At 42.2% G+C, this 16,694-nt stretch overlaps 1 protein-coding gene across 4 annotated transcripts in view; it reads right to left on the reverse strand.

The window, feature by feature from the left end:
- Positions 1 to 16,694, reverse strand: part of MFSD1 (major facilitator superfamily domain containing 1) — a 336,629-nt gene that overhangs the window by 295,194 nt on the left and 24,741 nt on the right. For 2 of the 4 annotated variants that reach the window (XM_044089274.1, XM_044089273.1), the window contains one exon: positions 15,718 to 15,773. The exons of the other annotated variants lie outside the window; for them this stretch is intronic. In XM_044089274.1, coding sequence (XP_043945209.1) covers positions 15,718 to 15,773 — 56 coding nt within the window. The remainder of the gene's footprint in view (positions 1 to 15,717; positions 15,774 to 16,694) is intronic. 4 annotated transcript variants of the gene reach the window in all.

Here is a 16,694-nt window from a genome sequence, read left to right on the forward strand (position 1 = left end):
GTGAAGTAAAGGATGGGCAGGTTTATGTAGCTCATTACATTTTGGAAGTTAGATCGAACGCATCTGTTTGGACGATGCATGTGGAAGGTAGAGGGCAAGGGAGGGACAGAGAGAGAGGCAAAAAATAAGTTTAGGTGCTTGGATAAGTTGAATATAGGCAAGATAATTGGCATGTTCAAGCCAGTTCAGTTCAGTTGGTGCAGGGAGATGCAGTGATGGGTATTGGATCTGTGGCTAGTTGCAAATTTTGAGATTTTATAGTAACAAGAGGAGAGTTTTGACTTGAGGGAGAATTGCAGACTGGAAAGGATAGAGGCACCATACAGGAGGGAAGGGATGTATGTATTAACAAGAACGAGTCTAGTGGAGGGAGAGATGAAACAGTTGTGGCGACAAAGCATGGCAAGTTTCTTGTGAGTTTTTTAAATATTTACATGAATATGGCTATCAAACTTTAGTTCGTCATCGAGGAGGATCCCTAACAGTTTAGCACTGGAGACTGCTTCAAGAGGAGTGTTATTTCAGCTGGTGATCGAGAAAGAGTTTTTGTCTAGGGTGATGATTTTAGAAGGGGGGAATATTATTACTTTAGTCTTGATTGCATTTAGTGCTAGGTGGTTATCTAGCATCCACTGTTCTGTAGAGGAAAAGGCATCTTGGGTTAATTTTGTTAATGAAGAGGTGGAGGGTGCAGAACAGATCATTGTAGAGTCATCTGCATACTGGATAAGGTTGGCATTAGGGATGGCATGGTAAAAGTCATTAATGAAAACACTGAATAGAAGGGGGCCTAAAATTGAGCCTTGAGGTAAACCTGTGGGAGTGTTTAGGAACGGTGAAGTAGCTTTTTTCCACTTAAATGCTTCTTGCCTATTTGATAGGTAACTGGTGAACCAGTTAATAGAGGAGTGGGATAGATTTAGTTAAGAGAGCTTAGTAAGGAGGAGGTTATGAGAGATGGTGCTGAAGGCCTTAGAGCGGTCGAGAAGGAGGATGTATACAATATGACCAGAGTCACAGGCTTTGTTTATGGTTTCTAGGAAGGAGAAGAGAGCGGTGGTGGTGCTATGGCCGGGTCGGAATGCATGCTGGGTGGAAGTAAGAAGGTTATTGTTTATTAGATAGGGCAAGAGTTGTAGGTGGATGCATTTTTCGAGAGGTTTTGAAATAGAGGATAAGATAGCAATGGGAAGTTGGAAAGTTCATTATTGTTACTGCCTTTATGGAGTGGAATAATAAAGGCCTTTTTCCAGAGCTGGGGAACCTGGCATTCTGAAATTGATCGATTTATTAAGATGCAGATGGGGAAAGCAATGGCTTCTGCGGCTATCTTTAGGAAGTAGGAGGGTATTACATCAGGTGCATTAAAGCAAGGTTTCAATTTTAGAAGTTTTTTTTATGGTAGAGGATGGGGTTCATGGAGAATGGAGGAGGTTGGGAGCTAAAGATACTGGAGGAGAAGGGGATGTGATGAGGTTGTTGTGGGGGAGCAAGGTCATCAGTGAAGGATGATGTTAGTTTGGATATGGAATCAATAAAGAATGAGTTAAATTGAGTAGCTAAATCCGAGTCAGAGGCATTTGGGTCGGGGCAAGGGTTTTCTTTTTTACCTGGGTTGAGAAGAGAGGAGATTCCATCCCAGAATTCTTTAGGGTTATTGTTGTTATGGGTTTGGAGAGTGGAAAAATAGGCTTTGCGGTCTGAGTTAAGTTTTTTTACTTTGTTGCGAAGTGTTTTGTATTCATTCAGGGAAGTAATAGTTTTTGTTTTATGGTAGCGTTTCCAAGTTTTATCACGGAGTTACATGGTGGCTAGGGTATTCTTAGTTACCCAAGGGATGGAGTTACTTTTACTGCGTTTTGTTTCCAGGGAGCAGGTTTAAGAAGGTTTTATTGAAGTATGTAATAGCATTTTCCAGGGGTAGAGTTTTGAGTGGGTTCCAGTTAGTACTTTTTAGTGCATCAGAGAATGCACTGGGGTTAAAGCTTTTTAGGTACCGAGTAGAGGTGTAGGTGTGAGAAAATTGTAGGAAGGTGGGCAGGCAATGGGCAAAAGTGGGAAGGTGATTACCTAGTGGATCTGGAAGGGTACCACTATCGGAGAAGTAGTGAGGATGGGAAACTAGGATCCAATGTAGGGTACTGCCAGAAATTATGTCTTTGGAAGGTCTGGTTATGGAGTTAATAAGTTCAGTGAAGTTATAAAGATTTATATTTAGAGAGTTGGTAGGAGATTGAATCGTGTCCCAGTTAATGTTAACATCCCCCAGGATTACAGTTTCATTAGTGATATTGGTTGAGAGCCAGGAGAGAATGCCCTCTTGGATTGGAACATTGTCTCTAGGAGGGATATAGAGGGTGGTAATACAGATAAATGTGTGTTTGTTTACTTGGAGGGCTAGAAATAATTCAGCATTACCAAATTTGGGGATAGGTTTGGAGTAAGGGGTCACTGAGAGGGATGAGAACTAAAGAAGAGCTACACCACCTCTTTTTTGTGTGTTCTATCATTTCTGATAACACAGTAGTTGGGTGGGGTCAATTCTGAGTCTCTTTTATGTGTGGTTTAAGGTTTCAGAGATGGAAAGAATGTCAGGTTTGTTATGGAGAAGCCAGGCATGGAGGTTAGGGATTTTATTACATATGCTCTGAGCGTTCAGTGCTGTGAAATGAAGGGATCTACCAGGTGAGTGGGGAGAAAGAGATATGTGAAGGAGAGGAGCCAGGGTTTTGGGTGCATGTCCCCAGATATAAGGATAGAGGTAAAATGGAGAATGTGGGAGAAGAGGTATTTAGGCTGTTTAGAATCTGGTTTATAAGTTGTAAGTTTGATGAGATGGAGATGTTATTGCTTGGAGTAGTGTTTTTATGGTAGAATATGAGTTTATAGGTGAAGAGCATAATATTATTGAGGGAGGAAAGGTTAGGGGAAATGCAGATAGAGGAGTGCATGTGTGCTGCAAACAGGATAAGATAGTGGAGTGAAATGGGGGAATTGTGATTGGCACAGAAAGGTATGCCAGGTAAGTAGGATAAAGAGATAAGAAGAAGTATTACAGTTAGAAAAGTGACTGGTTTTGACAGGCGTGGTATTTATATTTGGTAGAATTGGGGTGTCAGTTTGAGATGGGAAGGTATTGGGACAGATGAAGTGTAGATTTAAGAGTGTGAGGGGTTGGAGTAGATGTAAGGGTTGGACTGGAAGGAGTAATTAAGTAATTATGGGTAGGAAGGATAGGTTAATTGGATGTTGGAGGAGAAGGGTGTGGCTTAGTAAGTATAAGTGCAGAGGTACTGGGAGTGGGTGAGATTTGGGGGCAGGGTAGGGGAGCGGAGTGAGCCAGGATAGTGAAAGGAGCTGGTAGAGCCAAGGAGAAGAAGATGTTGCCTACCACAATCAGTGGAATAGAGAACAGGCAGTGAGCATGCGAGCCACTTCAGGTAAGAGTATACCGAGATGCAGCTATGGGTTTATTTAGAACTAAGAGCCAAGTATTGAGATAAATGACAGAAAAAGCTTTAGTTTTGAACACGGATTGGTGCTATTTGGAGACAGGTTAATAACAGGCAGGGTAACACTGCCACCTAGTGACAAAAATAGTAACTGTAACTAGGGAAGCAGATGAGGAGAAAAAAGTGGGGCTACAGGGGGATTGAAGACCGCTGCAGGCCGCTAGTGATGTGCAAAGGGGCACTACACTAAGAGTTATTAAGCAAAAACAGTGGAGGTGCGACAGTAGATAGGTTTACTCGGTTGTGTTCCAGTTGATTATTTCAGAGGTGGCGATTCTGGGCGATTTTGAGGAGAAGCACCTTGGAGGTGGGAATCACAAGACTTAGGAAGCTGTAGGGGAGAAAAACATAGGCCTAGTTTAATATTTTTACTAGTGAGAGGGGAGAAAGGAGATATACCAGAAAAAGTATTATAAGAATAAGAATTATATTATATAAAATATATAAATATTATAAGAATACAATATACAAGTACTCCATGGGGGAACCAAGTGCCTTGGACCATCTTGCCCATATAATGCCCCCCACCCCATCTGGGAGGCGTTCATGCTCACTATGGCTTGGGGATGACATGGGATAAAGGGAAGGCCCCAAGAAAATTTCCTCCGACTGAATCCACCAAGGTAAATTTCTTGCAACGGTTGGTAATCAAAAACTAATCTGACATTGGTTGATACAGTATGGACCACTGAGATGCTAGAAGTCACTGTAAAATTCTCGTGTGAAATCCTGTTAGAGGTCTAACAGCCACCACCATCGAACCTAAGGCTTGTAAGCCTAGTTTTGTGGCTACTCTCGTGCTTCTAAAATTTTTTTTTTTTTTTTTTTTTTTTTTTTTAAACTTGGGCCTTGATATTCTGCAATTTGAGAAATTTGAGATAAAGGAAGGGAGGCTAAGCAAGTCTTGGTATTTAGCACCACTCCTATGAACTCCAAAGTTTGTACTGGAGTTAGCTGTGGTTTTCCGTAATTATGGTAAATAACTAGGTTGGCACAGGTCTGGAGAAGTCTGTTTATTCTAGTAGATGCCTGGTGGGAGCAGTAATGAGAAAGTCATCGAAGTATGGAGACACCCGAAATCTGTGCAGTCTCAAGTGAGCTGCTACTACTGCCATGCATTAGTTGAACATTCTGGGGGGCTGTGGTGAGACCCAATGGCAGAGCCCTGAACTGACAATGATTGGCTCCCAGCTGGAAGTGGAGAAATTTCCTGGAGGACTTGTCCATTTTTATGTGGTAATATGTGTCCTGGAGATCAAGCATATCCAAATCGTATTTCCCTAGAAACGCAAGAATAGCCTGAATCATCTGGAAGTTCATCTGTCGAACTGACTTACTCAAAAAACATAGATCCAAAATTGGTGTCCAGTCCCCTATCTTTTTTAGCACTAAAAGAATCCTGAGTAAACTTTGGATTCTATCTGGTCTAGCAGGACCTTTTGGTTGACTTTTTTTCTAGCAGTTTTTTCACTTTCTAGAACTTCTGGTTCACTCTGACTGGGTGGAACGTCGGGGATTTTGTTGGAGATGTGGGGTGGAAAAAGGAGTGGTATGATGTATCCTCGGGTTATGATCTTGTTCACCCAAACATCCGAAGTTATCTGGAGCCAGGCGTGTTGGTGCAAGGATAAATGGCTGCTTCCAGAGGAAAGAAAAATCTGGCATCCTTTCAGGAGTGCTGATAAGGTTTTCTGGGAAAAGGAGCCCCTGGAATGATTTTTCAGGCCACCTCTTTTGCATGGACGGTGCCTTCCATTAGAGCTTTGCCCCTGGGGAGCTACTGCCACACGAGTCCTGGAAAGGCCCTTGGTACTTTCTGAACCACATTTTCCTGCTCCTCTGGTTCCTAGAATAGGACTACTGAGTAAAAAAAAAACATACATCCAGAGCAGAAAGGGTCCTTCCATCTTTTTCACACCTGGACAAAGTTTCTCAAACTTTAGGGCCAAAAAGGGATGATTTGTCAAAGAGGGCATTGACGAATGAAAACTTGAATGGCTCCACAAATTAACACAAGCACATCCAGGAATGTCTCCTTATGATTACGGTTGAACATGCTGCTCTGGTAGTCATTTCAGCTGCATGAACAATGAGTCACATGGAGGAATTAGAGAAACTCCATGGTAGCTAACAGAGAGGCAACTTTATCTTGTGCCTTTTCCGAGATAGCGCCTGCCAGGGTATCGGAGAGCTCCTAGACCAGATCCCTTGAAGTTTGGTGTAAAGTCCCTGAAATTTCAAAGACCATAAGGCAAGAGTCAATAAAATGTAAATCCTCTGCTAAACCAATCCATTGTCCGAGACTCTTGTGTTGAGTGGATGGAGAGAGGAACTTTCCGATGCCAGTTCCTGCTGCATGGCAGGCACTCCGACCATGACATATACTCATCTGGCCTCCTAGGGATAGTTTCAATGGAGCTGCAATCCACTGAAAAGGGGGATCTATGAGTGGAGTCACTCAAGAGATAGATGGGGGAGTGCGAAAAGACTGCAGGTATGCAGATTCCTCAGGGGTAGTGTTTTGGCAAGTTGCAATCGCCCCGGTTTCACAGTTTTCAGGATGTCTCCAAGGGTAAAAATCATTAGAGGGATCCAAGTGGTTCTTCTTGCATTTTTTCTTCTGATGGGCCTCATATGGGGGATGGTCTGGCATGGTATCAGAAGAAGTCAGAATTTATATCAGAGTCTCATGAGGTTTTAGCACTGGCTGATCCAGTGGAGGAGCAGGCTGGATAACTGGATTTGAGGAAAGAATATGCCTCGAGGAAGAAGAGGTCAGTTGAGTAGCTGAGACAGCAGAGATTCACTCCATTTCCTCGAAGGCCGGTCCCCCTCGAAGAGGGAAGGGAGCCTGGAACCGAGACACTGCCACTCTCCAATCCTGCGAGACAGCCTCCAAAACAAAAAACAGTGCTGAATGACCTGAGCCAAAGCTCCAAGGTACAGAGACAGCTCAGAAACAATTAGAATCGGTTCCTACCCCTCGGGGCCAACCAGGCAGATAAGGCTTCGTGAGGTTCCGACAGCACCAAAGAACTCCTCCATTTTTTTTTTTTTTTTTTTGGGTGGAACAGATACAGGGCACTGAGGAAGTCATGAGTTTATGCAAAAAGACCTCAAGTAATTCACCAGCAAAAAGAAGAATGCATGGGGAATACTGAAACTTGGGTGACTGCCAACTAGAAGTACTCCTTGCTGAATTAGATTCGACATGGAAGAAGTGCTCACAGTGAGACCTTTGCAACCAAGTTAGGGGATTAAATCTGCACAGAGGTCCTTGGCGTTGAATGTTTAGAAGCAATAGAGGGTGTTGGTGCAATCACTTCAGTACCACGTTGGGGTCAAGGAAAAGTTTTGGCACCGAGGATTTGACTCCCCCCCCCCCCCCCAAGTCTCAGTGCTTCAGTACCAGTGTTCATCAGTACTAAGAAGCTTTTTGGCACAGAGGATTTGACTTTTTGATTTTCAGTGCTTTGGCACCAATGTTTTGTCAGTGCTGAGGAGCTCTGGCACACAGGATTTGACTTTTTGGCTGTCAGTGCCAGTGAAGAAGATGGCAAGACATGTTTCTCTACTCCGCTTTCCCAGAGAAAGAGGAAGGAGTTGAAGGTGAAGAAATGTTGGTTTGCTAATTTCTTTTAGTAGTTTACATATAACATAAGTCTGACGGAGTAAATTTTATTGACAGACTACTGGCATTTCTTAAGGCCGGAGGGTCCTGGGTATTTCAACCATAAAAGAAAAGGAAAGAAAGTCACACCACACAAGCCCACAACAAATGGGTGGAGGAATACACAGGAAAAGCAGCACTCGTAACCCATTTAAACACAGTAAATAGTCAAAGGTTTTTAAAGGACTTTAAGGAAAGGATATCGTACACTAGAGTGCATGAAAAGAGAGATATCTATTCACAATGGTAGGTACACAGAAAAAGGAGAAAATTACCACACTGGTAATTAAGAACTACATGAAAAAGTAGAGGGTAGGGATAACTATAGAAATACATTTAGTTGTTGAAAAAGGAAGATAGGCAAAATAATAAGAAAAAATCCTTACTTAGCTTGAGAGCAAAGGCAAAAATGTCTGTCCAAGAAAGCGGCAAATGAGATCTGTGGTAAACTGGAGAGGAGCATTCTGAGTAGGATTGAGCTTGAGAGTTTTTGGTTCTAGCAGGCTGTAGTAACGGCTGTGTTGGTTCCAATACTCGTAACCAAACCCAAACATCAAGGATTAAATGGAGATTGACATCAAATTGTCTGTTTATCTACATTTTGTCAAGACTGTTTATTTTGTTTCTTACTACAACTGGATGAGCAGTTACAGAATGCCTTAGAAAAGGAGGGCTGAAAAATCTTCCTATATTAGCTTACCCTTTTCATCACACTTTTTAATCACCTGTGCAGCACAGGTGCCAAAAATTAAATCTTTATCCAAAGAAGAATTTAAAATCTCATTTTTATCATCTGAGAGGTTCTGAGAACACAGCCAGGCAAACCTCCTCAAAACAGTACCAATGGCCATAGCCCTTGAAGGAGCATCAAGAGAGTCATAAACACTGTAAACAATGAGTAGTGACTTGAACAATAGAAGAAATGCAATTACCACCATATGGAACTTATCTGCCCAGCAAAGTATAGCAAAAGCTGACTGATCAATCATCAAAAGCCTCAGAGAAGCATAGTCTTCAGTGGTAGTAAAGCTCAGAAGGGCATGGCACCCAAAAGTCACCTAACCTTGAGGTGCCTGACAGTTTGAGCACATGGAAGGTGGCCCAAAGCTTTGAAAGTTGGCTGGCTGTGATATTCTTGGCAGGATATAACTCTTATACCAAAGGCCACTGCAGCAGTGATTAAGATGATGAACAGCCAAACACCCTCCATAGCACCTGAAAAGCCAACTAAATTTCAAATGGATCAGAGGAGCCTGCTCATGTAGTGAGATCTGAATCGCCCTTGGGAGAAAAGGTCCCCAAGAAGAGAGAGTAGGCTCTAAACTCCTGAGGTTAGATATCTCATTTGCAAGGATTGAAACCAAAAGGTTGAAGGCTTAAGAGAAATCCAAAGCTGTGGAAGTCATCAAGAAAACTCCTTGATCCAGAGACTCTTTGTTCCGAAACCAGAGCTGAGAGAGTCAGATTTGTAAAACTCAAAGATGAAACCAGAGGGAGGATCAGCAATGATGAGACCGATCCCTGTAAACGTTCTGGATATAAGAAAGTACAGCTGTGTAAAATCTTACCATAGCAGTAGATATCCTTCTCTTCACTGTTGCAGTACTCATTACAATAGGGATCCCCTGCCAAGGGCTGCCCGACATCCGACCAGTATACCAAAGTCTTTAGATTGCTTTAGGGTACAACGTATGTCATATGTATACTCCTTGTGTAGTATCACCCTCAGAACTGAAAGCCCCAGTAGGAATGCCAATCCAAGAAGAAGAAGAGAGGTAATCAGTACATCCAGAAGAGAAATGGACCAGGAGGAGGAGGGAGGGAGTGAATACTGCAACAGTGAAAAGGACATTACCGCTATGGTAAGATTTTACACAACTGTACTATGTCCTTCCATTTCACTGCTGCAGTTTTCATTACAATAGGGAGAGTGCCAAAGCTCAGGAATAAGAGAGGGAGGAGAAAGGACCAGCAGAACCATCTAGGAAGCCATAAAGGATGGCCCTAGCAAAACCAGCTCTAGCTCTGGAAATTCCATCCAGCTTGTAGTGCTTAGTAAAAGTATGCACAGAAGTCCAGCTAGCTGCCTCAAGAACAGACTTAGTATCCAAACCCTTGGAAAAATGCACCAGAAGAAGCCACAGCTCTAGTAGAATAATCCTTAACAGAAGAAGGAAGGCTCTTACAATAAAAGGATAAACAAAAAGAAATGGCTTTAGAGATCCAAGAAGAAATAAGTTTGTTTCGACACAGGCAATTCTAAATACCTATGAAGAAAGGAAACAGAACTGATAAGACTAAGACATTAGTCTTATCTAAATAAAATCTGAGTTGTCTATACACATCCAACATGTACAGCACCTTCTCACTGGCAGATTGTGGAGAAGGGTAAAAGTGGGCAAATGAATACAGCGATTAAGGGACGACTCCTTCACAGCCTCGGGCATAAAAAGATACTAAAGGGTCACCCTGTCCTTATGAAAAAGCGAAAAAGGAGGACAAGTCATAAGGGCTTGAAGCTCAGACACTCATTTGGCAGAAGTAAGGGCTAACATAAATACAGTCTTCCAAGAGCAATGTTACAAGGAACCTGAAACTGCAGGCTCAAAAGGAGCCTGGGTCAATTTTCCTAAAACAAAAAAAGATCTCAGAGAAGAGGAACAAGCTTCCTGGGAGGCTTAATATGAAGGATGCCTTTAAGGAATTGTTTAGCTTCAAATCTAGAAGCTAAAGGAGGTGATAAAGGCAGACAAGCAGAGATAGCTGATAAGTGGGCGTCAGCAGAACAATAAGCCAACCCAGTACTGAACAGTTCACACAGATAAGAGAGAACAAAAAGAACATTGACAGAAAGTGGATCCAGGTTATGAGAAAGACACCAAATAAAACTCAGCCAGTTGGTCAAGTAAAATTTCCTAGTAGTGGGTTTCCTGGCCTCCTGCAGGACCCTAAGCATGCCCTCAGAAAAAAAAGGTGTCTATGTGGCATCAAAATCCTATCACCTACAGTGTGAGTTGAGTGAATAGGTGGGGATGGATGACAGATTCCTTGTCCTGTGTGAGTAGGTCCACCCTGTGAGATAACTTGTGATGATTGCCCTTGGCTAAATGCAGAAGAAGAGGGAACCAATGCGGTCTCAGCCAAAAGGGAGTCGCCAACAAGATTTTGGGAGCATCTTGTATTTTGAACATGGAATGAGGGGAAGGGGTATACATGCATAAAGAAACATTCCCTTCCAAGAAAAAAGACAAGGCATCCACTTTCCAAACCAGAGGACCTGGGACACTGGCACAAAAAAAGGGGAAGCTGTCTGTTCAGAGGGGAGGCAAAAATACCCACTTGAGGAGTACTCCACTGGTGGACAATGTCCAGAAACACATCCCTGTGAATCATCCATTTGTGAGACCGAATTATAGACTTGCTCAGACAGTCTGCCACAATGCTTTGACTTGAGGGTATGCATACCACCTGAAGTGTTATTTGATGCTGGATATCTACGTCCCACACTACGAGTGCCAACAGGCAAAGAAGAGAAGACCTCGTCCCCCTGTTTGTTGACATACCACATCACTGTGGTATTGTCTGCAAACACCTAGAGAGGATCCGAGAAGAGCAGTGGATAAAATGCTTGAAGAGCCAGCAGAAGAGCTCTCATATCTTTGACACTGACATAGTCTTTCTGTTGACAAGGCAACCAGACTCCCTGCACCTTTAGGGAGCAGAATGCTGTTCCCCATCCCATGTCTGAAGCATCTCTGAAAAGCTCTTCAGGAGGAAAAGGTGGGTGAAAGGGGAGCCCTGGATTGAGAGTCAATTGCTGAATCCACCACTGAAGTTCCTGCTTGAGACACTGAAGAAATGGAACTAAGAATTTGAGGGGATGCAAATGCTGACGTCAAACTGATCTCAGAAACTACCAAAGTTTTTTCATGCGGAGCTTGGCAAAAGAAAGCACAGGAATAGTGGAAGCCATGAACTCCAGAACTCTCAGAAATTCCCTCGCTGTTACAGAAGAAGGGACTGAAACAGGGAAATTAAAGTTAGGGCCTTGGGAGGAGGCAGGGATGCCAGCATTGGAACAGGCTGGATCCTGCACTCCAGAAAAACATGATCCTGTTGAGTCATTAAGGACTTTTTGATATTTATAGTGAACCCCAGGATTTGCAGAAGGGAAATGGTAAAATGGAGATATTGCAACAAAATCTCTGGAGAGGATAACTGAAACAGGTAGTCGTCCAAGCGGGGAAAGACTTGGACCCCTTTAGCCTGCAAAACGCAATCACAGGAATGAGGCATTTGGTGAATACCCTTGGGGCAGTAGAAAGGCCAAAGGGCAAAACACAGAACTGAAAATGCTAGGAAGCAACAGAGAAACATAAAAACTTCCTGAAAAGGAGATGAATATGGATATGAAGACAAGTATCTAGGAGGTCCAGAGACACCAGATAAGCCTGAGGAATTAGTAGTGAGAACAAAGAGTGAAGGGACAACATTTGAAAAGGGACCTTCAGAAAAGTGTTTAGATGAGAAAGGTTCAGAATAGGTCTCAACGTGCCCTCTTTTCTGGGCAACAAAAACAAACAAACATTCTGGAGTAAAAACCCCTCCCCCTTTGGGAAACTGGAACTTCCTTAATAGTTCCCAGAGTCGAAACATCCTTAAGCACCCCTGGAAAGAAAAACAACTGTTTTGGAGGGGGCTGAGGAATGCCCACAAAAAGGGGGAAGAGACTTACAGACCAAGAAATATCCTTGGTGGATAATTGATAAAACCCAGGAGTCCTGAGTAATATTTAACCAAACAGGAAGAGAAAGAGGAATGTGGCTGAGAAGAACAGGATGGTCAGACAGCACCTGATTTATCAGACAAAGGAGACTTCTGGGGTACAGAAGTCAGGGTAGCTTTAACAGGAGGAGCCCACTTCCAACCTATCTTATCCTTGGGGAGAGGGCAAGACTGCCTATGAACAAAGGGTGGCTTATTGATGTAATTTCTCTGAAATTTAGGCACAGAAGAAACAAGACATATTTCCTGCAAAGCCTTACCCTTATCTGGAAGTGACTTAAAAGCAGTAGCAGCTTTGCCAAACAACTGTTCACTGTCCAGAGGAGCATCCATTAACTTAGCCTTAATATCATCAGGCAAATGTTGAAGTCAAAGTCAGGAATATCTCATCACAGATCCACAGGCAGCAACCCTAGAAGAAACATCTGCTGCATCATAACTACACTTAATAGAATGGCAAGCTACCCAGGAAGAACTTCCTAACAGGGAAAGAGCAGAAGAGTTACCATCAGAGTCTGGGAGATCAAAAATTACCTGACAGGCCTGGGAAAGAAGAGCCAACATGTATCTGGACATATGGGCCTGATAACTGACAGCTCTAAAAGCTAAGGTAGCAGAGGTATAAACCTTCTCACCTAGCCTTTCCATTGTTCTGCTAGATTTATCAGAAGGAAGTAACTTAGGAAAAGGCAGCAACTAAGATGGCTTGTCAGACACCACAGAAGGGCCAGTAGAAGGACACCTATAGAGAAAATTACAGTCAACAGGCACCCTATAAAACCTACAGGGTTTCTTGGAGGCGCGGGGGGGGGGCTGGGAATCCAAAGCCTTAGAGACATCAAAAGCATTAGAAAAGGCATCCAACAAAGTAGCCAACACAGGAGGAACAGCAGAAGGTCTAGAAGAGTCCTGCTGCAGGAAGTTGTAATACCTCTTCTGTACCTAAACTGATCACAATCCCATTTTAAAAAAAACTCCATCATTCTGGAGATTGTGTTCCCAAAAGAAATTTCCTTGAAAGAAGTGTCCAGACTACTATATTCCTCTTCCTCAGGCCCATAGTCTAAAGTAGAGGGAATCGGAGGTGAGTAAGCAAGGGATTCCTCACCTGAATCCAATGGGTCTTTTAAGGGGAGCAGAGGGCCAAGAGGGAGCTGGAATAGAAACTCCCTGAGGAGGTTTCAAAGCCAAAGCATTAAACAACTCGAGTGAAATTCTGCCATTCACTCTGTGTGTCCTTATGAGCTGGAGAAACATGCTTAAAAAACTTAGAAGGCTTAGATCCCCAAACAGCATTCAAGGATAGTAGTCGGGACTTCCTCTCTGACAAAAATCTGAGGAACACCGTTAGGCCCCTCAGAAATAGTCACCCACGATTCCCCCTGAATGTTTGAAGCAGACTTCTGTAAGGCCTCCAAGGACAAGCCTTGGGTATCATCACACAGGCTTCTAAAATGGTTGCGAGAGAAGAATCCAACTGCAAAGCCAGGAGATCCTCCAGGTTTTTACTTCTCTCAGAAGAGATGCCTGGCAGAGGCATCCGGCCTAGATTTCTTGACCTTCTACTTCACAGATGGCTGCTCCTCAGAGTAGGAAGTTCCTTCCATCTGGTCTTTGGAAAACCAACATCATAAGTATTTAGCTAAACACAAGGCCAAAGAAAAGAGCCAACTGCAGAGTCTCTTAGGAACAAAGGCCCGACAAACCAAACAGGAAGTATGGTCATGCGAAGCTCCAAGACAAAATAAGCACTGCTCTTGGTGCCCTTTATGGGGAATCTGTCTCCCACTCGGTCATTTACCCTTCTTAGATGACATAAACCTCACAAGCAACAACTGAAAAGAAAAAGCAATGGAAAGGGCATTCAGACCGATGATCAAGAGATGGTATTCGCACTGGCAGCAAAGAAGTTCTCAGGATGGTATGTCCAGACATCAACTTTATGACCTACTCTACGCACAGAGCATACATGTCATGTATGGCATGCCTTAAAGCAAAGCTTTGGTATACTGGCCGGATGTTGGGCCTCATTTGCAAGAGATTCTTACTGCAAGGACTACTGCAACACTGAAATGTAAGGACATCACCAGAGCCGACGTTCAGACCTATGAAAGAATAAGGATGGGGGAAAACTTGGTGGATACAACCGCCTTCAGAGCCAAAGGGGACAGAATGACTCCAATCTGTGTCCAGAGGAACTTCTGCATCAGGCGATTCAAGTTTGCTTCAGAAGTATTTCTATATGACTTGACGGATTTGTTTGGCAGGGCTGATGATGGTTTGGAGGTAGGGCACTGCTTAACCCTGAACCCAATAGATTCTTTAACAGGTGGGTTACAGAGAGCTATGGGATCCAATGGGAATCTGATCAGAATGAGGTGGGTGTAAGTCGGCATAAAGGACAAACAATCCTCCAACCTTGGCTTCTTTGAAGATGTAGACAAGGACATCAGATCCAATGGTATTTTCTTTGGATCCAAGTCCTTACCTCGGTGGTCTTGGAGTGCTTCTTTGCTTTTGATTACTCTGGATCCAGAGGGAGTAATCCCTTAAGCATCAATTTTGGTGGTTTACCATCGCTGTGGGACTGAACCTCTCACAAATCTTGCACTTCACTGCCAAAAGGAGAATGTCGAGGCAGACCACGCATTGATTGCGAAGCTCAGTAGGTGTTATCTTGTACCTGCACAATGTTTTTTAAAGCTCTTTCGCTTTTCCATGGGAGAAGATAACCACAAAGTATAGTAATTCATTCAAACTATTTCAAAGTACTTTAACATGTTTAACTATTGCACATTATATTAAAGTATTTCAACTAATTTACACTATTTCAAAGTATTTCTAACCTTAACTTTCAAAAGGAAAGTTCTGAAAAATTAGAAAAAAAGTTACTTTTTTTTACTTCCTACAAGGAAGTAAAATGTTAAATCTAAAATCTTTAAATTCTCCAACACTTTAATGCTAAAGTTTGGAGTCTAATCTATAAGAAATACAACTAGGCAGAAAACAGTATGCATAGAAGTCATTCCCAGAGGGAAAAGACAGGAACAGGAGAGGAAAGGGGACTGAATATATAACTAACAAAATTAACTGCATTAGTTAAAAAGAAAGCAATGAGGTGGAGCACTTAGCTACACTATCTGGTCGCAAAGACATCAAACAAGATCTGAAGAACATTAGGGGATGGCTGTATTACGGGAGAGAAATTCTTAAGGGGCTCAAAGCTGGAGCACTGAAGTTGTTGGTCACGTGTTGGATCAGATGGACAATGAGTAAGATCCAGTTTTAAACAGTTACAATAGACATGAGAAAGTTTTGTTTTCTGGTGAGCATGTATAAAACAAGGAATTAAAGAAGCAGACACAAGAGAGTATATGACAAATGGAAAGGGAGAATATAGGGTCAGGTGAGGAGCTAATGCAATTATCTAGCTATACTAAACAAGCAGTTTTGATACGTTTCTGCCTTCCTTTGCTGTCTATAATCATATGCCAGTATAACATTAACTTTGAAAAACTTCATTCCCTTCTTATCACTACATGCATCTGAGCTTAGAAAGAAACTTGAACCTAAAGTGACAGGAAAAAAGCACGCCTGTTTCACAAAAAGCAGTTTCACAATGGAGAGCTTAAAAATAAGTCATCTAGTCGTCAATCCATCCACTGTAAATTAAAAAAAGGTATAGCCATAAAAAAACGTTTCCAGTGTTTAAAACAAGACAGTTTCAATATTATTTTTGTGAATACTTACAACGGTTTCCTAGTTTATCAATGAGGAATCCAGCCATGATAACAACAAGTGCATTGCTATAAAAAAGAGAAACAATAAGAATTTATATATAAAAAAAAAATTTACATTAAGTGCAAATCAATAACAATACAAAAGTACAAAAAAGGTACAGAACAGGTTCAATAATGTAGTCAGAAAGGCAAAGAAGGAAAAGTAAAGTAAAAGGTAAGAAAAAGGAATGCGAGGTGCAAGAGTGTATGGTAACAGAGAAAAATATACCTAATTACAGTAAATATACATAAATGGTAACACAGAAGAGATACTACTTATGTAGAGTATTTACAGGGACATGTCCAGGATTTTAGCCAGTAATGTTTAAGAGCTTTTTTTGAATTTGTGAGCATTAGTAATCATTCTGATGGAGAAAGATAATTTGTTCCAGGACAAGGCAATTAAGTAACTGTACAGATGTTGACCAATAGTACTGGGTTAGAGATTTCCAAGGATTGATGATAAGAGGTCCGAAGTGTCCGAGCTGGGGAATAGAGCAAGATGAGAGAAGAGATGCCAGGGCAAAAGGTAGATTTGTTAAGGGTAGAGTCAATGATAACCAGTTGAAGAAGGAGTAGATGATGATGGAATTCCAACCAGTTAAGAGCTTTAAGAGAAAGGCAATGATGGGCGTTGAAGGGCTGATTAGCAGCAAACCTAGCAACTTTACTGTATAAAATTTCAAGCTTACATTCAAAAGACAGGATTGCAAATTGGTAAATATAGGTGAGCCATAGAAAAGACTAAGAAGAAGGTCAGCATATGCTAGAGAGAGTCTGGAATCATTGGTGAGGAATTTTCTATTTCTGAAAAGTAAGCCAAGTTTTAGGTGTGGCTTTTATACAATGATGTATGAGAATGTCATATTTTAAGTTAATCAATAATAACAGCCAGGAGTTTAGTGTGCGTTTCCACATAGATGACAGTGTTACTAAGAGATGTGATAG

This window comes from Protopterus annectens, chromosome 12.part0 (assembly GCF_019279795.1).
Source record: "Protopterus annectens isolate FY-2018-M chromosome 12.part0, PAN1.0, whole genome shotgun sequence".
Lineage (NCBI taxonomy): Eukaryota > Metazoa > Chordata > Ceratodontiformes > Protopteridae > Protopterus > Protopterus annectens.